General features: G+C 60.2%; 1 protein-coding gene across 3 annotated transcripts in view; it reads left to right on the top strand.

Moving 5' to 3' along the window:
- Window positions 1-25,363, top strand: part of LOC133354840 (zinc finger protein ZFPM2-like) — a 72,954-nt gene that overhangs the window by 37,482 nt on the left and 10,109 nt on the right. Inside the window, exons 3-5 of one of the 3 annotated variants that reach the window (XM_061571991.1) lie at window positions 3,435-3,518; window positions 15,648-15,790; window positions 21,378-21,480. In XM_061571991.1, coding sequence (XP_061427975.1) covers window positions 3,435-3,518; window positions 15,648-15,790; window positions 21,378-21,480 — 330 coding nt within the window. Of the gene's footprint in view, window positions 1-3,434; window positions 3,519-15,647; window positions 15,791-19,166; window positions 19,741-21,377; window positions 21,481-25,363 lie in introns of those variants that run through there. The other 2 variants (XM_061571993.1, XM_061571992.1) reach the window with 2 other exon arrangements.

Raw genomic sequence — 25,363 nt, 5'->3', positions numbered from 1 at the left:
CTTGGGCCGCCAGGTTCGTAGCGCAGCGTAGCGCTAACCGCTACACCACCGATCCCCACACACGTACACACACACACACAACCACGTGTACACAACACACACGTACACACACAACCACGTGTACACAACACACACACACCTACACACAAACACAACCACGTGTACACACACGTACACACACGCGCACGCAGGTGTGTACAAGAGACACGCATCTTTGTATTTGCACGGGGAGAGGTTGCGGGCGCGTGGGGCTATTCATGAAGGGTGACCGCAGGGCAGGGGGGGGGTGGGGGGGGCGCTACTCGCCGGCCCCCCGCCACGGGCGGAACGAAAGCAAAGCAGCCAGCGCTCCGTCACCGCTACCGTTGATCCCACGGCCGGGGAAATTCATCTGCTCCCCCCTCCACCCCTCCACCCCACCCCCGGCCTTGTTCCCCCGCCGCGGCGCGCATCGGAGCCCCGCCGAGGCTTTGGTCGGCCGGACGTGGCGCGGGGTCACGGCTCTGTTGTCGGGACATTCAACGCGGCGCACTTTCTGCCAGCAGCAGCAGCGTGTTGAGCGATTGCAGCGCCGCACCTTGTAACCCGCAGGAGCCGCCGCGGGTGAATTGGTCGGCGCGGCAGACTTGCGGTCCACGGTTTTCGCGAGTTCAGCCTCCCATCATCTCCCTTTACCCTTACGGTGCTGTTCGTTGCTGGCCTGCGCTCGACAATAAAAAAAAACCTTTCTTAAATGCCCTCCCCCCACCTCTGTCCACCCAGCGGGACAGCACAGTCTATCGGCAGGTCACGTGCAGGAGGATGAAGTGTGGGTACTGCCACCTCTGCTAAGACGTGCTGGCCTGCGCATGGAAATGCCATAGCCGTATCAGCCTATGGATCCACTTGTTGTTATTCCGCTTGTTTACCTAGAAAAATCTCACCGAGTCTCAGGACTCTTTTTGAAGAGGGTCCTTCCAAGGGGGGGTGGGGGCATTGTTGCTATGCAGACTCCGCACGCAGTCCTTTGCAGGTTTGGCCAATACCGGAAAACATTGCCTGGCAGAGCGCGACGCCGCGTCTCCACGGACAATCGCAAAGTGGCCCGCGAGGTGCCACGGCCCGGCACCGCTCTGCTCCTCTGCCCCTGCCGCTCCGTTCCTACTCCCCCGCCCCCTCCTCCCCAGCCAGCTTCTCCACCCCGTCCGATGGGATGGGCCGCGATCAGCGGTTTTCTGATGAGGGTTTATCGTACGCGCTGGCTTAAGTACGACTCTTGCGGCGTTTCTCTCCCCCGTTTTGCGAAGGAAAACCGGCAGGTCCTTCCTCGTTAATCCCGTGACGTCACGGCCTGGCTGTGAGGCCCCACTGTAGGCCCAGCTGTGAGGCCCCGCTGTAGGCCCAGCTGTGAGGCCCCACTGTAGGCCCAGCTGTGAGGCCCCACTGTAGGTCCAGCTGTGAGGCCCCACTGTAGGCCCAGCTGTGAGGCCCCACTGTAGGCCCAGCTGTGAGGCCCCACTGTAGGCCCAGCTGTGAGGCCCCACTGTAGGCCCAACTGTGAGGCCCCACTGTAGGCCCAGCTGTGAGGCCCCGCTGTAGGCCCAGCTGTGAGGCCCCGCTGTAGGCCCAGCTGTGAGGCCCCACTGTAGGCCCAGCTGTGAGGCCCCACTGTAGGCCCAGGTGTGAGGCCCCACTGTAGGCCCAGCTGTGAGGCCCCACTGTAGGCCCAGCTGTGAGGCCCCACTGTAGGCCCAACTGTGAGGCCCCACTGTAGGCCCAGCTGTGAGGCCCCGCTGTAGGCCCAGCTGTGAGGCCCCGCTGTAGGCCCAGCTGTGAGGCCCCACTGTAGGCCCAGCTGTGAGGCCCCACTGTAGGCCCAGGTGTGAGGCCCCACTGTAGGCCCAGCTGTGAGGCCCCACTGTAGGCCCAGCTGTGAGGCCCCACTGTAGGCCCAGCTGTGAGGCCCCGCTGTAGGCCCAGCTGTGAGGCCCCGCTGTAGGCCCGGATGGCACCCGTCCCGGCGGCTCGGCCCGGTACTGCGCCCCCCCATCGCGGCTTACTTTCGAGCGGCCATGTGAACGCGGCGCTAATTGCTCGGGGGGACCGACGAGAAGAGGAGACGTGGGAACGGGGGGGGGGGGGAGTGTTTGGGGCGAGCGCCCGGGAGGGGGGGGGGCGGTGAGGGGTGGCTCCCCGGCCCCCCCGTGCCCTGCGTGCCCCGATAGCTGCAGCGCGCCTTGAGGTTGCGATAAGATTAGCGCAGCCCTGGCGCCTCGAGATGAAACAACCAGAAGACAGTTTCAGTGGAAAGAATTACTTCTCCAGCGCCGTGTTCCCACCCTCTTCCCCCCACCCCCCCTTTGCTCATCCCTCCCCCCGCCTCACCCCCTCATCTCCCCCCCCCCCATCTCATCCTCAAACCCCGATAAGCCCTGGTGCTCTCGAGAGCTCTGTCTCTGTGCCGCTGTGGTTCACAATTTGCCGGTGTTTGTCTCGGGGTTTGTTTGCTGCTGCTACTGCAGCTGCTGTCGTGACTGCCGATGCTACGACTGCTGCTGCCACGGCTGCTGATGCTGCTGACAATAATGAGCCTGCTGCTGCTGCCGCTGTCACTGCTGCTGATGCTGCCACTGTTGCTGATGTCGCGGGGGCGGCGCGTTTGTCTCTGACCGTGACGGTGTGCGGCGGTTGACCAGGAACGCTGTCCTTGCCGTACGATGACGAGACGAGCGCACGTTCTTTTTTATGTCCTCAGAAGAGGCTGATTTCCCCTTCTCACTAGTGGGGCCTAGTTAGGCACCGTCAGCTCCTCGTGGACGGCCACAATGGCTCCCATGATCAAGCTGAATGCACACGCGATCACCGTATACACCTTATACTACCAGGCGAGGGCCTGTGGCTGCCCAGGGGAATCTCGCCGAGCCTCAAGACTCATTCGCAGGAGGGATCCTGCGTCGGGATGTCTTGGGTACCCCGAGTAAAGCCACGCTCGTGCCGGGATAGCGTGGCCCTGCGTGCAGGTTCATGATCCCTGTTGCTCTATTACTGCCTCCGTGAGCGAACTACCGCGCCCCTCGCCCACCCCTACCCACCGCCGTGGGTGAATGGGGAAGTCTTTGCTGGGCATTGCCACGTCAGTCGGGGCTGATGATTGAAGCCCTTCCAGTGAAGTGTCACAGTTCGTCGGGGCGGTGTTGTATTGTTTGTCGCAGCTTGGTGATGGTAACAACATTGGTGCTTGGTGGTGATGGTGATGATCGTGGTGATGATCGTGGTGATGATCGTGGTGATGATCGTGGTGAAGATGGCAATGCTAGTGATGGTGAAGATGGTGATGATGGTGGTGGTGATGATGATGATGGTGGTGGTGATGGTGATGAGGATGGTTGCGAGGACGATGATGATGATTATTATTGTTATTTTGACCCCTTTCTGCGCCCCCCCTCCCCCGCCAGTTGCGGTCGATGCCGGGAGGCGGTCACCTTCGGAAGACGAGCGCGACCAGGAGTCACCACGTCCACAGCGGTGGGCACTACCGGGTGAGCGTGACCTCGACCTCGCCCCTCACTCACCCACGCACAACAAAGACAACGATCCCCCCTGTAGCCTTAACAGACTGTTGGGGCAAGTGCTGTTAGCGAACACCTATGAAGGCCAGCACGGCACACGAGGGGGTGGGTGGCCAGCACCACGCCCGGCCGTCTTTGTCTCCCTCGTGACGATGTTTGAGGCTGAGTCGACCTAGGGGAGGCCCGGGACCGGTTCAGATAATCGTCACCGGTGTTGGCCGTGAGCGGGAATGGAACTCGAGTCGCCGGGTTCGTAGCGCAGCGCGCTGACCGCTGCTACACTACCGCTCCCCACTTTACTCGCTCACAGACACACACACTGAGACACGCACTGACACACACACTGACACACACACTGACACACACACTGACACACACACTGAGACACGCACTGAGACACGCACTGACACACACACTGACACACACACACTGACACACACACTGACACACATACTGAGACACACACTGAGACACGCACTGACACACACACTGACACACACACTGAGACACACACTGACACACACACTGAGACACGCACTGAGACACGCACTGACACACACACTGACACACACACACTGAGACACACACTGACACACATACTGAGACACACACTGAGACACACACTGAGACACGCACTGACACACACACTGACACACACACTGACACACACTGAGACACTATACTATTGTTGCGTATGATGGCAATGTGTTCAAGATCTTAATGCCAATGTGGAGGACTGCTCACCACGAGAGGGCTTCAGGAGAGAGACGCTGGGTGTCGCTTTGCTGTTCCTCCTGCGTTGAAGGAGTGCAGGTCACAGTGGTTGACTGTCTGGTCCAGAGTTCGGGTTGCATGGCCACAATCAGCACTGTGGCTACTCTTTAAATGTTCGTAAATTTTCATTCACGAATAAGATGTGCCCATCGGCCTGTTGATGCTCTGACCCACACACTGATGCACTCACTGACACATTGGCACACACACCGACAGTTAATGTGTGAGAGCGTGTGTGCGTGCTTGCGAGTGCGTGCGTGTGTGAGAGCGTGCGTGCGTGCGCGTGCGTTCATGGGTGTGAGCGTGCGAGCGCGTTGGTCAGCGAGCCGGTGAGCGTGTGTGACTGTAGGCGTGCGGTTGTGCATGACCGTGCGTGCGTACATCAAGATCGGGCGAGCTCAGTAGCCGCGATGGCCGTTGCACCAGGCCGCAGGCCTCTCGTGTGGTCACGCTGGGCAGCGCGCGCACGGAAACGAGATCTCGCGTCGCGGTTCGGCGCCATCCACCGGCGTCTTGCACAGTGGCACAGCACAGAGAGAGACACAGCAGAGAGAGAGAGGCACAGCAGAGAGAGAGTGGCACGGGAGAGTGGTACAGCAGAGAGAGAGTGGCACAGGAGAGAGAGTGGTACGAGAGAGTGGCACAGCAGAGAGAGAGTGGTACGAGAGAGTGGCACAGCAGAGAGAGAGTGGCACAGCAGAAAGAGAGTGGCACAGCAGAGAGAGAGGCACAGCAGAGAGAGAGTGGTACGAGAGAGTGGCACAGCAGAGAGAGAGTGGCACAGCAGAGAAAGTGGCACAGCAGAGAGAGAGTGGCACGGGAGAGTGGCACGGTGCCACACAGGGCGTGCACCCAGTGATTGTGCGTTGACCTGATCGGCGGTGTTGTCAGCGCCGGACGCTCACCGGTAGTGGTGATAATGGCAGTGGTGGCGGTGGAGGTGGTGGTGGTGGTGATGGCGGTGGTGGCGGCAGTGGTGGCGATGAAAGCCCTGGCCGAGGCTCCGACTCGGCGCCTGCTGTTTTCTTTCGTGGAATATTGCTGGGTGCCTGCGCCAAATATTAAGAAGTGCTGACACAGCGACAAGAAATCTGGAGAGCTCCTAATCTCTGGGGTGGGGGGTGGGGGGGGGTGGGGGGGGGCTACCGGGCGGGGGAGGGAGGGGGTGGCACGGGGGCACCTCCTTGGCATCCTTCTGTGCTCCTCACTCGAGAGCCACGTGAACTGGTTAGTTCCGCGCGTCAGGCGTGGTCAATCCGCTGCTGGATGAAGGCCTCCCTCCCCAAGGCGCCGCCGCCACCTCCCACGAGCATGCGATCCAGCGCTCTGCTCGACACAAGCCGACTTCATCGCTCCGTCTCCTCGCAGGTCGTCCTCTCGGATGCGTTCCATTCCTTGCATTCCAATCGACCATCGTCCCTCATCATCATCATCAGCCGTAGTCAATCCACTGCTGGGTGAAGGCCGTCCTATGCCGTATCTGTCGTGGAGCGAGCGGCTCGGCAGGTTCTGAGTTTTTAAACAATCCTGGTGGTGGGGTCGATTCATCCCATGTGTGTACATCTCTCGCACCGTACGTAGGCAACCTTGCTCATCAGAGGTGGCGGTTGGTGGGTGAATGGGTTGGTAGTTGGTGGGTGGGTAGGTGGGTTGATAGTTGGTGGGTGGGTCGGCGTGGGGTGGTAGTTGGTGGGTGGGTAGGCGTGGGGTGGTAGTTGGTGGGTGGGTAGGTGGGGTGGTAATTGGTGGGTGGGTAGGTGTGGGGTGGTAATTGGTGGGTAGGTAGGCGTGGGGTGGTAGTTGGTGGGTGGGTAGGCGTGGGGTGGTAGTTGGTGGGTGGGTAGGTGGGGTGGTAGTTGGTGGGTGGGTAGGCGTGGGGTGGTAGTTGGTGGGTGGGTAGGCGTGGGGTGGTAGTTGGTGGGTGGGTAGGCGTGGTAGTTGGTGGGTGGGTGGGTAGGCGTGGGGTGGGGTGTGTGAAGGGGAGTGGGCAGAGAGAGGAGCGGCGTGCGGCGCTCCGTCCGTCACGCCGCTGGGAGAACATTCATTCGGCGTGGAAAAGTCGACGTTTGTGAAACAAAATAAAACTCGCGATGAAGGGGGGGAGGGGTCTTGTTTTTTTTAGCGCCTCGATAAGGATCCGGGTGGGGGGGGGGGGGCCGAGGAGGGAGATGGCGGCGGTGGCGGCGGCGCTGTTCGGGGTTGCGGTCGCGTTTCCGCGTCGCTCTATAAACTCCAGCGCGCCGCTGATTTATCGCGTCGATGTTGCGTTAGTGGTCGTATCGCCTCTCCCCCCCCTCCACTACTGCCCCCTTCCCCAACCGCCACCCCCCTGCACCTCCGGCAGTAGTCACGAGGAGGGGGCGCTGCTGGGCGCGTTGGGGGTGAGGGCGACGTTACCCCCCCCACCCCCCCTCACTCTGCGGTCAGCTCTGAGGTTCGCTGGGTCGGCGATGACGGTGGTGGTGGCGATGGCAACGATGGTGTCGCGATGGTGGCCGCGGTGGTGTTAGTGATGATTGCTGATAGTCACGCCGATGGTGAGGCCGAGGGAAATAGCGTCACGATCATGATTGTACGGTGATGATGGAACGGTGATGATGGTACGGTGACGATGGTGGGGATGATATTGAGCCCTGATAACGCGACGGTGGTGGTGGCGATGATGATGTCGCGGCCGATGGCGACGGCGCTGGCGACGAGCGCTGGCGCTGGAGGAGCGGTGGGGAAGCGGCGACGAAGCAAAACAAGCGCCAGGCGGTTGTGTCTGGCTCCGCTCCAGAGCCCCGGGACCTGTGGCCGCTTCCCCCGGCGGCGGCAGGGCTCTTGTTCCCGGAGCTGTGCTCCCAGCTGCCTGCCGGCGGAACTCTCGACCGGAGGCTCTAAAGCACGCGTCCGTCCGTGCGTGTGCCCGTGCCCATGCGACCTGGACGCGCGTGTGCCCGTGCGTGCGTTGCGACCTGCGCGCGTCCGTGTGCGCGCGTGTTGTTTGGTGTTAGGTTTCACTTTTTTAAGGAAATTCTATCAAAGGGTTTGGTGAGCAGGAAGGGGATGCGATTCACCACTGTTCTGTGCGTGTCTGTGTGTGTGTGTCTGTGTGTGATTGTCTGTGTTTGTCTGTGAGGAGCGGTAGTGCAGTGGTTCGCGTGCTGTATTGCGAACAAGGAGACCGAGTTCGATTCACTACCAACACACGGTTGCCTGAACCGGTCCTAGGCCTCCCCTAGGACGACTCAGTCTCAGATGAGTGCCTGGTGCGGTGCGTAAACATCGCCACTCCGGAGACAAAGGCGGCTGGGCGTGGTGCTGGCCACCAATCCCTTTGTGTGCCGTGCCAGGCTTCAAGGGTGTTCGCTAACAGCACTTGCCCTAACAGTCTGTTAAGGCTATACGGGGGATCTGTGCGTGTCCGGGTGTGTACGTGCATGCGTGCGTGTCTGTACGTCAGTGTGTCTGTACGTCAGTATGTCTGCATGCATCTCTCGCATCAGTAGCCGGGACCCCCCGGGAGTGAACGCGCAGGGGGAGTAGCGCACTCCCAGGGTAGCCGCGCCGATCGTGCGCCCAGCGGGTCGATCGGCGGTACGGGAGACGCGCAGCGGCACCCGCAGGGACGTGCGCCCTTGGCCGCCCGTGGTGCCGTCTCACGGCAGAGCCGGCCATTGTGAGCCCCCCTGCCCCCCCCCCCCGCCCCCCCCCCCCCCGTTAACCACGAGTCGCTCGCCGTGCAGCGGAGCGGAGAGCGCGCCGTGCCATCCGTGTGGCGACGTGGGCACCCGTGCCCTTGGACTCACCGCGCGCTCCCACCCCGCCACCCCCCCCCCCCCGTCCCCGCCACGGTGTCCGCTTACCATCAGATCGCGTCTCTGTGGCTGCCGCTGCCCAGACAGGAGGCCGCTGTCTCCGGAAGACAATGGCCAAGGCCGTGCGCCGCCATCCCCGCCATGCCCACCGTGCCCCGGCCACGTCCTGCCCGCACGTGAGCCCGTGCGTGCACGCACGTGCACGCACGTGCGTGCACGCACGGGCTCACGTGCGTACACGTGCGTGTGTGTGCGTGCGCGCGTACACGTGCGTGCACAAGTGCGTGTTTACGTGCGTGTGTGTGTGCGCGTACACGTACGTACACGCTTGTGCGTGCGCACGAACGTGCACGTGCATGAATGTTACTAATCGTAACGCCGTGACACGCAGTGTAATACCATACGATGGCGTATAATACCGTGTTCACATTACGACCGCTGCAACCGCGGCGTTAGTGGTCAGCAGCAGCAGCAGCGCTGGATTCGCAATGCAGAGGTCGCCGGTTTGATTCCATTCCCCGGCCCGGGCGGCTGAAACAGACGCTGCGAGTTTCTTAAATCCCCGCTCCTGCCTCTCCTGGCGCTGTCCACCCAGCGAGCAAAGCAGAGCTCCACCGCGGTCTGGGGGGTGTCAGCAGATGGCGCGCGGTGGGGGGGGGGGTGAAGCGTGGCTACTCCCGCCTCTTCCAACGAGCGCTTGGGACAAGTGCTCTTGATTGGGGGGGAGGGGCCCATACCAAAGAGGTTGAGAATCCCTGCTGGACACGATCGACGGTGATTTAACTCGCAACGAATTGCCACAATTCAGGTCGATGATTCAGGTCGATGATTCAGGTCAATGATTCGGGGCCAGTGATTCGAGTCCCGTTGCCTCACAGGGGGAGGGAGGCGGGGGGAGGGAGGCGGGGGGAGGGAGGCGGGGGGAGGGAGGCGGGGGGAGGGAGGCGGGGGGAGGGAGGCGGGGGGAGGGAGGTGGGGGGAGGGAGGTGGGGGAGACAAAGGCTGCCAGGCGTGGTGCTATCTACCCACCCCCTCATGTGTCGTTCTGGCCTTCATAGGTGCTCGCTAACAGCACTTGGCCCAACAGTCTGTTAAGGCTATACAGGGGATCTTTGTCTTTGGTGTGAGTGTGGGATCGGGGTGTGTGTGATGAGTGTCATGTTGTGGCTGTAGAGAGTAGAACGATCGCACTGCCCACGTGAAGGTCTCATTCCCAATGAGTTGAGTGGCACTTTTCATCTGTCACGTAACGCTGTGCGGAAGATACCTCGCCTGTCTCTCCACGCTCGTGCCCTCTCCTCTCTATGCTTTGAAAACGTGGCCCTTTTTGAGGAAATATCTGCACCTTTTTGAAATATTCAGGCTGGTCTGCCCACAATCCATCCTTTGGTTAAACCAGACTAGATTGTATGAGGAGCTCACAGATCAATGAAAGATCTGGACACAGTCCCATCAGTGAGTTCCTACGTAAGGTTAGGCTGCGTTGGCTGGGTCACGTAGCCCGCACGCCCAGCCACCGCATGCTCAAGCGGCTTCTGTTCGGCCGGATCGAGGGGGCTAAACGGGCGCGGCACGGGCTAGAGAAGAGATGGAGTGATTTGGTACAGGAGGATGTGGAGCTGAGTGGACTTTCCGATGATCGGTACCAGCGGTGTCAAGATCGGTCTCTGTGGAGGAGGCTCGTGAAGGACGCTGCTGGACAGTTGGAGGCAGTCGCCCTTTTACACTTCACATGGCCTCAGAGTGCACCTAGCTTGGCACTTTGAGATCGAGATCTCTCAGCTCGCGATCCGTATTTTCACTATCGGCAGGGCCCAAAAAAAGCAAAACGTGTCAACCCCAGCCTCGCACCGGACAGGCACATGCGTGCGCCTGTGTGTGTGCATGAATGTGTGTGCCTGAGCGCACGCGTGTGTGTGTGTGTGTGAGCGTGTGCTATTTTTTGTTTTTGTTATAATTAGGGGGGGAAAGTTAACGATCTAATTTTATTTTTTTTCCGAACTCTCCCTGCAAGAATTTATCTTATCGAACAGAATCTGCAATCTAGAGCAAACATTTCCTGTTGTGACTGGCACCGCGCGGAGATTTCAGCTGAGTGCAGCCGAATCGAGCCGAGCTGAGCAGAGACCCCGCTTCCTGCTCCCCCCCACACCAACCCCCTAACCGCCCCCACCCCCACCGGACTGCCTACCCCCCACAATCATCACCTGCCTACCCACCTCCCGGTTAGCCTACCCAATCGCCTGCCTACCTAATCGCCAGCCTATCCATTCGGCTGCCAACCCACTCGCCTACTCGCCCACCTGCCTGCCCACCCACCTACCCATTGGCCAGCCACCACACATAGCCGTCCTCATTGCTGCTGCTGCCCTTCTCCACTGAGCTGTCCTCACCCCTATCCCCGACCGTCTCACTCACCCCCCCACTCACCTGTGAACTCACTCGGTCACCCACACTCACCAACTCACCCACCCACCGCTCACCCCCCCCCCTCGTCATCCCCCCCCTCCCCGTGTCGCTGGGACACGTGGAGCGGTCGACGCTGCGTGGTTTTCACGCTGCCACCGCCTGTTCCCAGAACCCCCCCCCCCAATCCCGTGCCCCCCACCCCCTCCCCCCCCCTCGCGGTCTCTGCTGGCCGTGCTCGCGGTCGCCCGGAGTGGGATCTGTGGACACGGCGGCGGTGAAACAAACCCGAGGGGCTCGGCGAGAACAGGAGGAGAAGGAGCCGGGGCAGTCGCTGGTCCTCTGTGTGGAAGGTGCCATCCTCCTGCTGCTGCTGCCACTGCTGCTGTCACTGCTGCTGTCACTGCTGCTGCCACTGCTGCTGTCACTGCTGCTGCCACTGCTGCTGCCACTGCTGCTGTCACTGCTGCTGTCACTGCTGCTGCCACTGCTGCTGCCACTGCTGCTGTCACTGCTGCTGCTCACTGCTGCTGCCACTGCTGCTGTCACTGCTGCTGTCACTGCTGCTGTCACTGCTGCTGTCACTGCTGCTGTCACTGCTGCTGTCACTGCTGCTGCCACTGCTGCTGTCCACTGCTGCTGTCACTGCTGCTGTCACTGCTGCTGCCACTGCTGCTGTCACTGCTGCTGCACTGCTGCTGTCACTGCTGCTGTCCACTGCTGCTGTCACTGCTGCTGTCACTGCTGCTGTCACTGCTGCTGTCACTGCTGCTGTCACTGCTGCTGTCCACTGCTGCTGTCACTGCTGCTGCCACTGCTGCTGTCACTGCTGCTGTCACTGCTGTCACTGCTGCTGTCACTGCTGCTGCCACTGCTGCTGTCACTGCTGCTGCCACTGCTGCTGTCACTGCTGCTGTCACTGCTGCTGTCACTGCTGCTGCCACTGCTGCTGTCACTGCTGCTGCCACTGCTGCTGTCACTGCTGCTGCCACTGCTGCTGTCACTGCTGCTGCCACTGCTGCTGCCACTGCTGCTGCCACTGCTGCTGTCACTGCTGCTGTCACTGCTGCTGCCACTGCTGCTGTCACTGCTGCTGTCACTGCTGCTGCCACTGCTGCTGTCACTGCTGCTGCCACTGCTGCTGCCACTGCTGCTGCCACTGCTGCTGTCACTGCTGCTGCCACTGCTGCTGTCACTGCTGCTGCCACTGCTGCTGTCACTGCTGCTGCCACTGCTGCTGCCACTGCTGCTGCCACTGCTGCTGCCACTGCTGCTGTCACTGCTGCTGCCACTGCTGCTGTCACTGCTGCTGCCACTGCTGCTGCCACTGCTGCTGCCACTGCTGCTGCCACTGCTGCTGCCACTGCTGCTGCCACTGCTGCTGCCACTGCTGCTGCCACTGCTGCTGTCACTGCTGCTGCCACTGCTGCTGCCACTGCTGCTCATTCCACTGCTGCTCATTCTTCTGCTGCTGTCACCGCTGATGCTACTGCCACTGATGTTACTGCCGCTGCTGAATAATCATCGACTTGGCACGGTGCTCGTACTGCCATAATCACGTTCACGCACATTGGTTCCCCGTAATAGCCTCAGCAGGCACTCGCTGGGACTAAGACAAAACGAAGATCCCCCGTGTAGCCTGCACAGACTGCAGGGGCAAGTGCTGTTAGCGAGCATGGTGCACCGGAGGGGTGGATGGCCGGCGCCACGCCCGGCCGCCTTTGTCTCCCCAACGCTGATGTTTACGCACCGCGCCAGCCGTTCATTTACGGCCGAGTTGACCTCGGGGTCAGCGGTTCAGATATATTCGCCACCGTTATTGGTTCTTGAGCGAGAATTGACCTCGGTAGCCCAGCGCGCTAACCACTGCGCCTCCGCTCCCCGCGCACGTACTCCCACGCGCTCTCTCTCTCGCGCTCGCCACAGGGAGCCGCGCTCTCCCCGCACGCTCGCAGATGTTCCGTCAGATCCTCGCAGCCCCACAATCATCCGCGCTCTCTCCTCGCGAAATCCGTCTTGGCGCTATCGCGCGCCGTGACAAATGAGCGCCGCGCTGTCTCCCGCCGCCGCCGCCACACCGCGCCGTTTTGTTTATTTTATGCGTTATTTACAAATTGCATCGACGACGACAACAACAACAACAACGGCGGCGAAAAGACAGCGGGACGGGAGCACGGCCCCCCCCTGCCCCTCCTGCCGCATCCGCTGCAAGCTGGGACAGACAAACACAATGATGGGGGGCCGGTGGGGAGGGGCGGCGGTCAGGAGGGGGGGCGGTGGGGAGGGGGGGAATGGAGAAGGAGGAGAAAGGAAAGGGGCAGCCGGATGGTGGAGCGACATTGCAGGATGTGGGGGGTGGGGGGGGGGAGTCAGAACGAGTCGACGCTCACCGTTCGGTGGCGTTGCCGTGCGTGTGGGTTCAGGTTTAGTGGCGGGTGGTTGCTGTGGTGGTGGCGGCGGTGGTGTTTGTGGTGGTTGCTGTGGTGGTGGTGGTGTTTGTGGTGGTCGCGGTGGTGGTCGCAGCGGTGGTCGTATTTGTTGTGGTCGTGTGGAGGCTTTGTTTCAGGTGGGGCCTGCGTTTCCGCTGCTGGCGGTGGCGGTGATGGCGGTGGTTGTGGTGGCGGTAGTGCCCGTGTGTTTAAGTTGGTGGCGGGCCGCGCCAGGCATCTGCGGCTGCTCGCCTCGTCGCCATGGCGAGCTAATCTCTGTTTTGACAATGTGTGCTCGCCTGCCGCTTGCGCAGACTTTATCTGCGTGGTGTTTTGAGACGATGGTTCTGCGCAGACACCCCTGGTATTAAACAAACACGTCCCTCCTCCTGCGTCCCGTCCGGGACACGCGCCGTTTCAGCCTGCGGGCGCTTTGGCGCAGTTGCCGAGAGCGGCCGCATCTGTACGCCGAGCAGGGCAGGAACGAGCGGCGCTCTGTCGAAGTACGTAGTAGATGGCGCGAGGTTGTGAGGCGCTCTGAAACACCCCGGGTGTAATGGGCGCTCTCTCGAAAAAAAACGAAGTGCTAACTTGGGGAGAAGAGACGGCGATGATGGGAGGGAGGGAATTCCAACGTGGAGAGGAGCAGTGCAAGGGAAGAAGTGTGTGAGTTAGTGGGTGGGTGAGTGAGTGGGTGAGTGAGTAGGCAGGTGAGTGGGTGAGTTTGTGAGACGGTGAGTGAGTGAGTGGGTGAGTGGGTGGTGTTGTGACCTGCAGTGTGGTGGTTGAACACCGTACGGTGGATAAGGCGACACGCTCGGTGTCTGATCGCGACCGAGTCCTCAAATGCGTGGAGGAATCAATGATTGACATTCACGGGAACGGTCACCATGGCAGTAGCGATAGGCGAGCGATAAGGAGGCGACGGACCGCCGGTGAGCGACTGGAGGGAGTCGGCGCTGGACCATCAGTGGCCCCTGATGTTGGGTCTGCACGTGAGCACAAGGTCACGGGTGGGCGTGCGTGCCAGGCTAGGTGCGGGTGACGTCTGTGCGTCGCAGCTGCCGGGGAGGGTGGTGGTTGCCTCTCACCACGGTTGAAAGGGAAGAGGGACGTCACTTGAGATGGTGGAGGGGGGGGGGAGTGGGGGGGGGGGGAGTGATGGGGGGGTGGGGAGGAGGGGCGGGGTGGGGGGGGCAGCCCCCGGCAGCCCCCTGCAGTTTAAACAAACGTAGCAGCACTGCTGCTGCGGGTCACGTGACAAGTGCTGCGATTGCCTGTGTGTGGTCGAGCAGGGTTCAGGACCCCCACAGGGGGTCACTCGTCTGTGACTCGACCCGTCATCCCACTGGGGTCGATAAAATAGGTACCAATCTGTGGGGAACTCAACAATGGGTGTCCTGTAGATAGACTGGCCCCTGCCATCGGAACGTGGAATTGCCACCACTGTCTTTGCCGGGCTGTAAGCAAGAAAATTATTAGCCAATGCCTCAAATGGATGAATGTTGAGATGCCACTTGACTGATGGCATCCAATCGCAGGGCGAGGGTCACAGCAACAGCTGCGTGTAAAATCGTGGGCAGCAGTGACCTCTCATCGTCGTCGTCGTCGTCATGGCGCTCTTCGTCAGCAGCCACGATCCAACCACTGCTGGATGACGGCCTCCCCAAGCTGCTGCCACCTCTCGCAGGCTTGCGATGTGACGACCCATCTAGCACTGGCGCACGGGCGGAATCCCTCGCCCCATCTCCTCGGTGGAGGTCCCCTGGTTGCCCTCTCGGGCCGTGCCACGGCAACTCCGTTCTGGAGGAGGGTAGAGGTTCGTCGAGCCAATTTCATTTTTGGGTACGCAACGTGGTGGTGCCTTTGGCACAAATCTGCCACTCAAAGCATCGTCGTCGCCGCATTAATATTAAAATGTAAACAATTGTATACAATGAGAGAAAAATCTACTATCTATAGTTACCGCACGAACGAATGAGTGACTCTCTCTCACCCACACACACACGGTGTAGCCGGCATTGGCCACACACCCCAGTGCCAAACATCATCTGCAGTTCACTCGGTTGGGATCACACGCAGCAGCAACGGTGCCCCTCCTATGGCGAAAACTGGGCAGGACTCTCCTGAAACTCGTCCTGAGACTCGGCGAGGCTTTGCCGGGTGAACGAGCTCGTGAACGCCTCACGTGAATGAGCGAGCACGTCACGTGAACGTGAACGAGCGAGCACGTCACGTGAACGAGCTTGCGTGCACGTCACGTGAACGAGCGAGCACGTCACGTGAACGAGCTTGCGTGCACGTCACGTGAACGAGCTTGCGTGCATGTCACGTGAACGAGCGTGCGTGCACGTCACGTGAACGAGCGTGCACGTCACGTGAACAAGCGTGCGAACGCCTCACGTGAACGCGCGAGCGTGCAAGTCACGTGAACGAGCGTGCGTGCACCACGGCTACGTTAAGAAATGCATTGGGAGTGACACAGACACTGCTTTTTTAATGTCTGCCTTGATATTTATCTAATAAAGCGTGGTCCGTTATGGGAGTGGCGCCTTGGCTCCCCCATGTCTCCGTGCTGCCGTGTCTCCTTCTCCCCGTGTCTCCCCCCGTGTCTCCCCCAGGTCTGTCTCCAGGTATCCATGAGATGCGGATGAGTTGAGCACTAACGACCGCCGTGTCTCTGTCTGCAGAGGAGCTGAGCGCCAGCGAGGTTCCGCTGGAGCGATGCCGCGTTCGCAGTCGGCGCCAGCTGCTGCCGGGGGTCACGTGGGGGCCCTACCCCGGGGTCATGCGGCACGGGGGGCACGGGGGGCACGGGGGCGACGGCACGGAGGTGACTGCCTGCACCCACACCCCGCACGTGTGTGGGGTGTGGTATTGTGTCCGTGTGGCCGCGCGTCCGTCTGGCTGCGTGTCCGTCTGGCGGTGTGTTTGGGGTTCTGCCTCTATGTGGTTGTGTGTGTGTGTAGTTGTAGGTGTGCAGTTGTTTGTGTGTGCAGTTGTAGGTGTGTGTGTGGTTGTGTGTGTGTGTAGTTGTAGGTGTGTGTGTGGTTGTGTGTGTGTGTAGTTGAAACATTTAGGCTGGCCTGCCTACGATCCATCCTGGGTTTAACCAGGCTGGATTGTGTGAGGAGCTCACAAATCCTTGAAAGATCTGGGCAAAGTCCCATCAGTGAGCTCCTCCGGCAGGCAAGGCTGCGTTGGCTGGGTCATGTAGCCCGCATGCCCAGCCACCGCATGCCTAAACAGCTTTTGTTCGGCCGGATCGAGGGGGCTAGACGGGCGCGGCACGGGCTGGAGAAGAGATGGAGTGATGTGGTACAGGAGGACGTGGAGCTGAGTGGACTTGCCGATGACTGGTACCAGCGGTGTCAAGATCGGCCTCAGTGGAGGAGGCTCGTGAAGGACGCTACTGGGCAGTTGGAGGCAGTCGCCCTCCAACAACAACGGAGGGCGGAGGAGCGACGCTCACAACAACGAGCGGAGCGCCGGGTGGCTAAAGCACAGCAAGTTGGCACAGTAGGGGGCACAGGTGGTGCATCAGCCAGTCATCTCGGTTATCTCGGTCAGTCGACCCGTGGCACCTGGGTCTGCCCCGTGACCTCCTGCCAGCGGGCTTTCGACACTTCACGTGGCCTCAAGGTGCACTTGGCCTGGCACAAGCATCGTGGTGACGTCACCGCCACTTAGTGGCGAATGGCGGTTGTTGTTGTTGTTGTGTAGTTGTAGGTGTGTGTGTGTGTAGTTGTAGGTGTGTGTGTGTTTTTGTGTGTGTGTGGTTGTGTGTGTTTGTTTTTTGATGACGGTTGCTGAGGACTTCCCCAGAATGCCAAGCAGCCAGCAACAATCAGCACTCTTGAAGGTGTAATTGTTAGAGTGTAACACATTTCTTGATTTGAGTGAGGTTGTTATAAGAACCTGGGAAGAGAGAGACGATGATGGGAGGAGGGAATTCCAGAGTGCAGCAGTGTGAGGGAATGAGCAGAGAAAGAAGCGTTGTGACCTGCATTGCGGTGAGTGGACGAGTGGGTGGACGGGTGAGTGAGTGGGTGAGTGTTGTGTGATGCACAGTGTGGTGGTGGAACACTCTGTAGATATAACAGGCTCGTCTGGCACCCACAAGACTCGTTGAGTCTCAATCACGGCCGAGCCGGCCCCCCTGGGGCCCCCCCAGGGCCGGGGCCCCCCCAGGGCCGGGGCCCCCAGGGCCCCCCCGGGGCCCCCCAGGGCCCCCCCAGGGCCCCCCCGGGCCGTGTGCGTAGATCTCTGCTCGATGGAGGCGGCGGTCCGATCCCCGCGGTGCGAGTCCCGAGCGCAGGCCGAGTTGGCACGAGGCGCAGCGCAGCTGTAACCCGGCGAGCGTGCCGCGCGGGGTGACGGGGCCGACCTGCGGGGGGGTGGGTAGAGGGAGGGGGCTCTCTGTCTCGCTCTCCCTTTCGTTGTGTGTCTCCCTTTCGTGCCAAGAATGCGATTCCTCCGTAATCTTTTCCACTGGATAGCCGCGCTGGAGTTATCATTACAACTGTGGCCCTTCTCACGGTGATAGCCGGGTGCTGGCTCGTGGCGGGCGGGCTGGCGGGCTGGAGAGAGAGGGAGGGAGGGAGAGCGTCGCATCGGCCAGAGATAAATAAATCTGCGTGTTTTTGTCGTTTGTGTCTGTTACCCCCGCTCACCCGATCTAAGCAGCGACCCCACCCCCAAAAAAAAACGCTCACAGAATCTCTCGCTCGCCGCGCGACCCCTCGCTCGTTCCCGCCGAGTTGTCCGTGCGTCGCCCCGCGGCAGCGGCGGCGGGGCGTTCGGCACGGAGAGGGGAGGAGCGGCGAGGAATCCGCGCCATGGGCGCGGCTGTAAGTTTGCGAGGGCGGGGGGGGAGTGGAGGCCCGCGCGGATCTCTCTGTGACTAACTCTGCCCGGCCGCTATCAATTATTTCATTCTATTATTCTGATTTGGCTTCGGAGCGGTGGTGGCGGGTTGCGGGGGGGGGGGGTAGATAGGGATAAATGTGGCCGATAACGAGGGAGACGGGACGGTCCGTCCGCCTGCCCGCCGGGGTCTGGAGTTCGTCATCGCCAGCGCAGGGGGCTCACACGTCCGCCACGCCGGCGGGGTCCCCTTGGCGGGGTGCCTGCCGACTACCGGAGTCCGATAGTCGGGTCTGATCGCCGTGGTCTGGCTCACGGGGTCTGGCTCACGGGGTCTGGCTCACGGGGTCTGGCTCACGGGGTCTGGCTCACGGGGTCTGGCTAACGGGGTCTGGCTCACGGGGTCTGGCTCACGGGGTCTGGCTAACGGGGTCTGGCTCACGGGGTCTGGCTCACGGGGTCTCGCTAACGGGGTCTGGCTCACGGGGTCTGGCTCACGGGGTCTGGCTCACGGGGTCTGGCCAAGGCCGTCCGAAGGCGTCGGCGCTATCGGTACGTGGCTGGCGCGTCGCCGCGTCTGGAGTCGTGGAACCCGGGCACCGTTGAGAACCGGCGAGCAGACCTTGAGGAGAGCGATGCAGCGCTGTGGTCAGAGTCACGGGACCGAGGAGGAGGGGGAGGAGCAGGAGGAGCCGCTGCTCATGGGAATTCAGAATGGAGCTACGGAGTAAAGCGGGGGGGGGGGGGGGGGTGTTAGGTGGGCGGAGGGGTGTGGTGGAAATCAGAGGGAATTTAGGAGGGGGGGGCAGGGAGGCAGGCAGAGGGGGGGTGTGGGTGGGGGGTGGCCTTGGTACCACACCAGCTGATAAGGGCTCCTCTCTCCTCCCACTGAGCTAAAGGTGGGGTGCGGAGAGAGAGGAGAGAAAGCATGAGACACACACGTACAAAGACAAAGGTCCCCTGTATAGCTGTTAGCGAGCACCTATTAAGACCGGCTACTATCTCCGTCCGCCTTTGTCTCCCCAGTGGTGATGTTTACACACCACACCAGGTACTCACTTGAGGCTAAGTCGACCTAGGGGAGGCCCAGCACCGGTTCATATAATCGTCACTGGTGTTGGCCATGAGCGGGAATAAAACTCTGGTCACTGGGTTCATAGAACAGGCAGTGGCGAGTTGACCACACACATACATACAAAGACAAAGATCCCCCATATAGCCTTAACAGACTGTAGGGGCAAGTGCTGTTAGCGAGCACCTATGAAGGCCGGAACGGTACACGAGGGGGTGGGTGGCCAGCACCACGCCCGACCGCCTTTGTCTCCCCAGTGGCGATGTTTACACACCGCACCAGGTACTCATTTGAGGCTGAGTCGAGCTAGGGGAGGCCCAGGACCAGTTCAGATAATTGTCACTGGTGTTGACCGTTAACCGCTACACTACCGCTCCACCCACACATACATACCACACTCACTCATACACTCCCACACTCGCACAGGCACGCATATACACACGTGCCGCCACGGACACAAAATCATCTCCGTAAGAAACCAACAAAAACATTTCCTCAGAGCAACAGATCTGTGGCGTTATCTCTCACTGCACTAATGCATCTCGCTCCACCCACTCTGCCCGCTCCGCCCACTCTGCCCGCTCCACCCACTGACGGTGGTGGTCGTGGCAGCGGTGGCGGCGAAGGTGGTGATGGTTCCTTTAAAAGGAGTCCACGTTTTGCGTGCACAGGGAAGGAAGGGCATAACCGCGGCCGAGACGACCCCGGAGCTTCGTGCGGAGCGACAGACCGGCCAGCTTCGACGCGGCGGCGTTACGCGGCTGATGAAGAGACAATGCCGCTCGACTGATTCGGAGCGAGATCTCCGCTTCCAAACCGGAGTTTGTCATAAGCACACTGCCCAGGTTCAGAAACTTCCCTCCATAATTGCCCCCCTCACTCGTGGGGTGGAGTATTTGATGACATGAAGTCCCGAAGCAGGTGCTTTGTTTTTGTGAGACTGATGGTCAGGCTCCCATCCCGAAGTAGCACGCGTCAGGTTCAGCAGCAGAGTCTTCTCCATTCTGTCTGAGAGTGAGCAGTAATTATACTACCAATCATCGACCATTTTGGGAGCCATTCCTGGACCGCACCGCGGAATCGATGTACCTGTACCAGATGTACCTGTGCCAGATGGAAACTCCTCCGGTACAGCCATGGAAAGTGTCTCAAATTACGGAGGCAGAAAATGAGTTAAATAATGTGGCAGCCAGAGGACACCCCTGTCGCACCCCTAGGTGAACTGCAAATGCAGCTTTACACGTGCCTGCCCACCATTATGGTCCTCATTGACTGTGAGCAGAGGATCAGGGACCCCGAAAGTACAAAAGTGGTGGTGGTTAAAAACTAATTTCTTTAGAACTGATGTTTGTGTTTCGTTTGTTGTCCTTCCCTGCACCTCCGATTAGCACGGTTGGCTACGTACAGTGCAAAAGACGTTCAACATGCATATATGGTGGTTGCGGGAGTGGCAGTGATCTTGTTGTTGGTAGCGGTGGCGGTGGTGGTGCTGGTGGTGGTGTTGGTGTTGGTTGTGGCGGTGCTTAAGGGGTTGGCGGCAGTTGCGATAGTGGACGGTAGTGGCGGTGATAGTGGGTCATAGTGGTGGTGGCGGTGTGGGTGGTAGTGGGTGGTAGTGGTGGTGGTGGCGGTATGGGAGCGGTGGTGATGGTTGTACGCCTGTGTTTAGGAAGCGCTTTATTTAACGCACGGTTTCTGAGCACAGGCCCAAAACGTCAAGCGACTGGCAAACCAACAGCCACAACAATCTGTTGAGGCTGTATGGGGCATCTCTGTGCGCGAGCGTGTCTCGGTGTACATGTGGATGTATGCACGTACGTGTGTGTGTGTGTGCGCACCCGTGTTTGGATGTGCGTGCATTTATGTGTAATTGTGTGCGTTTGTGTACGATTGTGTACAATTGTGTACGATTGTGTGTGTGTGTGTGTGGTTGACATCTGTGCACGTGTTTATGGGGAACCGGTGGCGTCAGCAGTTAGTGCACTTTGCTACGAACCCAGAGACCTCAGTTCAACCGGCAGCCGACATCAGTGACGAATATCGATGACCACTTTTCTCAGTAATCTGTGAAGGCTCGGCGATGGACCCGTGCGTGTTTCCCGTTCTTTGTGTGAGTATATGAGAGTGCGTGAACAGCAGTTGTGGTGTGTAAACATCGCCATTGGGGAGACAAAGGCGGCCAGGCGTGGTGCTGGCCACCACACCCCTTCGTGTGCCATGCCAGCCTTCGTAGGCGCTCGCTAAAGGCACTTTAGCGAGCGCCTACGAGGAGCGGCGGTGCCGTGGTTGGCCCTCCCTGCTACCAACCCGGCGACCTTAATTCAATGTGCGGCGTGCGGTGTGCGGCGTGCGGAGTTCAGCGTGCGGTGTGCAGCGTGCGGTGTGCAGCGTGCGGTGTGCAGCGTGCGGTGTGCAGCGTGCGGTGTGCAGCGTGCGTCAACTACACGGGGGGGGGCATCTTTGTCTCGCGTGCGGTGTGCAGCGGGCGGCGCTGGCGCGCCTGCCGGTGCCGGGCGACTGCTGGCTCCGCGCGCTCGAGGTCACGGACGCGGAGGAGCGGAGCAACTGCGTCGTCTTTCGGAAAGGTCGGTCCCGCGCGTCACGTGACCGGGCAGCCCCCTCCTCCCACCATGGAGCACCCCCTCCCCTCCCCCCGCACCACCCACCCTCCTCCACCCCCTCCCCCAATCCCCTTCCTTTCTCACTTTCAAAGGACTCTTGTTTTCCGTGTCTGTCATAGTGAGGGAGGAGGGCTGGAGGAAGGGAGGAAGGGAGGAAGGGAGAGGAGGGTGTTTGTTTTGAGAGCTGTCTGCTGCGCTAGCACGAGGGCCGGGCCCTGATAACGCAGCAGCAGCAGCAGCAACGATCGCGGATCTCTGGGCCTGGAATCGTTGAGACATTATCAACGTTCATCACGACCCGAGGGGGTGAAGTCTAATGTACACTTTTTTAATCACTGGGGGGGGGGGGTATGACGGGAAAACGTACAATGTACCCTGTGTCGGGGTCAAGAGGTCATCGTGGCCAGTGCCGTCATCGCCTCCTTCCACCTGCCAGGTGCCGCATTCGTTCAAACAAAATAACTGAGCGGGCGATTCTCCTCCTTCGCATGCGTGGGGTGCCACGGTGGCTATGAGATGTTATCTACCTCGCCTGGTATACAGGAGGTCGTGGGTCCGATGCCGACCCTGACGCCTGTTGTGAATTTGAAGTTTGAATGTTCTCTCTCCCCGTGGTTGCGTGGATTTATCTCCAGGCCCTCCACGTTTAGAATCAACATGCGTTGGCTGCCATACATTCCCACGTGATGATGAGAAGCCACTTCGTTGAGCTGTCGTTTGGGGCCAGGTCGCTTCTGAAAAAGAGCCAAGATAACTCAGTGGGGCCTTATCTGGCAAAATAAAAATAGAAGTAAATCGTAAAGAATATCTGATCCTCCATACCTAGAACAATAAAAGTGTGTCTGTACACAGCCCATCAGCCACCGCTGCCTTCTGGGAGTGTGCAGTTTCGGTCGTCTTGGTGTAACCCAGGCAACGGTTTTCGACATTCAGCATCTCATCGGCATTTCTCACTCGCCAATTGCACGCCGCCACGAGTGAGGAGCGCGCTGGACTTGCAGTCCAGATTTTTATCTCCCGGCGCGGCAGTTGTAGCAACGGGGCAGGCTGCATCTCCCCAGCGGTGTAAATGGGTCACACCACAGATAGCCGACCGGCAAGCCGTGTGCGGTGGGGTAAAGTCTGGGAACTGCCACCTCTTCCAAGGCAGTCTGGCAAACGTGGAAGTGAGAATCAAAGTGATCTGCTGCTGCTGCTCAAATGAGCTCGGTGCTCATCTTTTGTTCATAGCCCTGAGCCAGTAGTGGATATTCCACATTCCCATGGCGGGGAATGACAAGAGTTGGTGAAACACTACTCTCTAGAGGGGCCCCCTAGAGCTGCCTGTAGTGCAGGCCGTTCCGCTAGCGGTGACGTGAGCAGGGAATTGCAGGGCTTCACCTTTACCCGCTTCGTCCGAGCGGTGTGGCGCGGTGTGGCACTGCGCGGCGTGGTGTTATTGTGCCCGCGGCACACCGCGCTCCGGCTTGCGATACCTAAGCCGCTGCGGCGGCAGGGCACGTTTCCCAGCGGCGATAAGCGGAGCTTGAGTCTGAAGTTTCTGCTGCTGCGTCCGTTCCAAAACAAACACAGAGAGTGACTGGAATTGTGCGCTGAATTCAGCGCTTTCCGGACTAAGAGGTTCACTCCTGTTTCCTTGATTTGACGCGGATAAGCCTAAGCTGCTCTTGTAAGAGGGGGCGCTCCGAGTTGTAAACCGGAGTCGTTACGAGGATTTTTTCACTGTTTTCTCTCCAAGCGTTGTTCGTTTTCTTTGGACGGCTGTCGCGAGCGATAGCCGGCGAGCGAGCAGCGCGGACCAACGGGCGCTCCACCCTCCACAGCGCGCTCACAGCAGCTCCCTCACCCAAACCCTCGCCTTGAACCCAAACCCTAGCCTTGAACCCAAACCCTAGCCTTGAACCCAAACCCTAGCCTCAAACCCCAACCCTAGCCTCAAACACAAACCCTAGCCTCAAAGCCTAGCCTCAGAACCCCAACCCTAGCCTCAAACACAAACCCTAGCCTCAAAGCCTAGCCTCAAACCCAAACCCTAGCCTCAAACCCAAACCCTAGCCTCGAACCCAAACCCTAGCCTCGAACCCAAACCCTAGCCTCAAACCCAAACCCTAGCCTCAAACCCAAACCCTAGCCTCGAACCCAAACCCTAACCTCAAACCCAAATCTCAACATCAAACCCAAACCCTGGCCTCAAACCCAAACCCTAGCCTTGAACCCAAACCCTAACCTCAAACCCAAACCCTAGCCGCAAACCCAAACCCTAGCCTCGAACCCAAACCCTAGCCTCAAACCCAAACCCTAGCCTCAAACCCAAACCCTAGCCGCAAACCCAAACCCTAGCCTCAAACCCAAACCCTAGCCTCAAACCCAAACCCTAGCCTCAAACCCTAACCTCAAACCCAAACCCTAACCTCAAAGCCTAGCCTCAAACCCCAACCTCAAACCCAAACCCTAGCCTCAAACCCAAACCCTAACCTCAAACACAAACCCTAGCCTCGAAGCGAAACCTAATGTCTAACCCTTACTCTGATCTCTAACCTTTTCCCTAACTTTGACTCTTACCAGTAACCCTAAACTCTACCCCTAATCCTAAACCAAATCTTAACCCAAACTCTCATCCTAACCCTAACCTCTGACCCTTGCCCTGAGGGAGAGGCAGCGGCGAGTGGCGGGGCGCAAGGAGACACCAGCCTGGGTGGCCTCAGCCAGCGTTTAGTCTGCCAAGGCCCCAGGCTGTAGGAGGAGGGGGAAGGGGGGGGCGACTCGTGCACGTGACCAAGTGTTAACGGCACCCCCCCCCCCACCCCCGTGACCCTCACCCTGCCCAACCCTCACCCTCCCTTGACTCTCACGCCCCCGCTGGTGAATTTGCACTGAGAATTATTCTCCCAGGGTAGAGAGGGGAGATGAGCTAGACGGGGAGCAGTGGAGGGAGGGGAGGGGGGGAGGGAGCATGGTGTAGGAGATGGAGGAGGCAGGGAGGGAGAGTAGGGAGGGAGAGGAGCGGGACCTGCTGTAGGGCAGGAGACAAATCTCTTTGGTTTGTGTGAGTGGGAGGAGAGAGCGAGTGGATGCCGTTGCGATGAGCCAGCAGCGGGAGATGCTGATAAGTGGATCACGTATCCCAGCGCGCAGAGGGAGGAGGCCAGGGGTTAAACGCTCCGCTCGCTGATAATGCTCGGCCCGAGTCAACAGCTCTTGCCCCCCCCCCCTCCTCTGTAAACCGTGGTCCCCTCCGTAACGAAGAGCCGGGGCCGCGGTTAATTGTCACGGTGGCTGGCCGTGCCACGTCATCTCTCTTGGGAAGGTGCGGAGGGGGGCGGTGAATCTGTGTCGCGATACCGTGAGTCGGCGTCACGGCCGTCACAGGTGAGAGGAGGGCCTCTTTGTCAGCGGACACCTGGGCCATGACAGCGAGACCTCGGGGCATGAGAATCCACTTCCAAAACAGCCCACGTGCCGTGACCCCTCCTTCCAACCCCTCACCCCGAGCCCTCACCCCTGAGCCCTCACCCCGACCCCTCACCCCGACCCCTCACCCCGACCCCTCACCCCGACCCCTCACCCCGAGCCCTCACCCCGAGCCCTCACCCCGACCCCTCACCCCGAGCCCTCACCCCGAGCCCTCACCCCGACCCCTCACCCCGACCCCTCACCCCGACCCCTCACCCCGACCCCTCACCCCGAGCCCTCACCCCGAGCCCTCACCCCGACCCCTCACCCCGACCCCTCACCCCGACCCCTCACCCCGACCCCTCACCCCGAGCCCCCACCCCGACCCAAATGTGGCTCTTTGTGAAGCGTCATGTGATGAGATCCCATTTTTCCTCTGTGTGAATTCAAATTA

Source organism: Lethenteron reissneri, chromosome 49, assembly GCF_015708825.2.
Source record: "Lethenteron reissneri isolate LAM-NWPU_2019-01 chromosome 49, ASM1570882v1, whole genome shotgun sequence".
Lineage (NCBI taxonomy): Eukaryota > Metazoa > Chordata > Hyperoartia > Petromyzontiformes > Petromyzontidae > Lethenteron > Lethenteron reissneri.
This window is presented reverse-complemented; position numbering and strand designations above follow the sequence as displayed.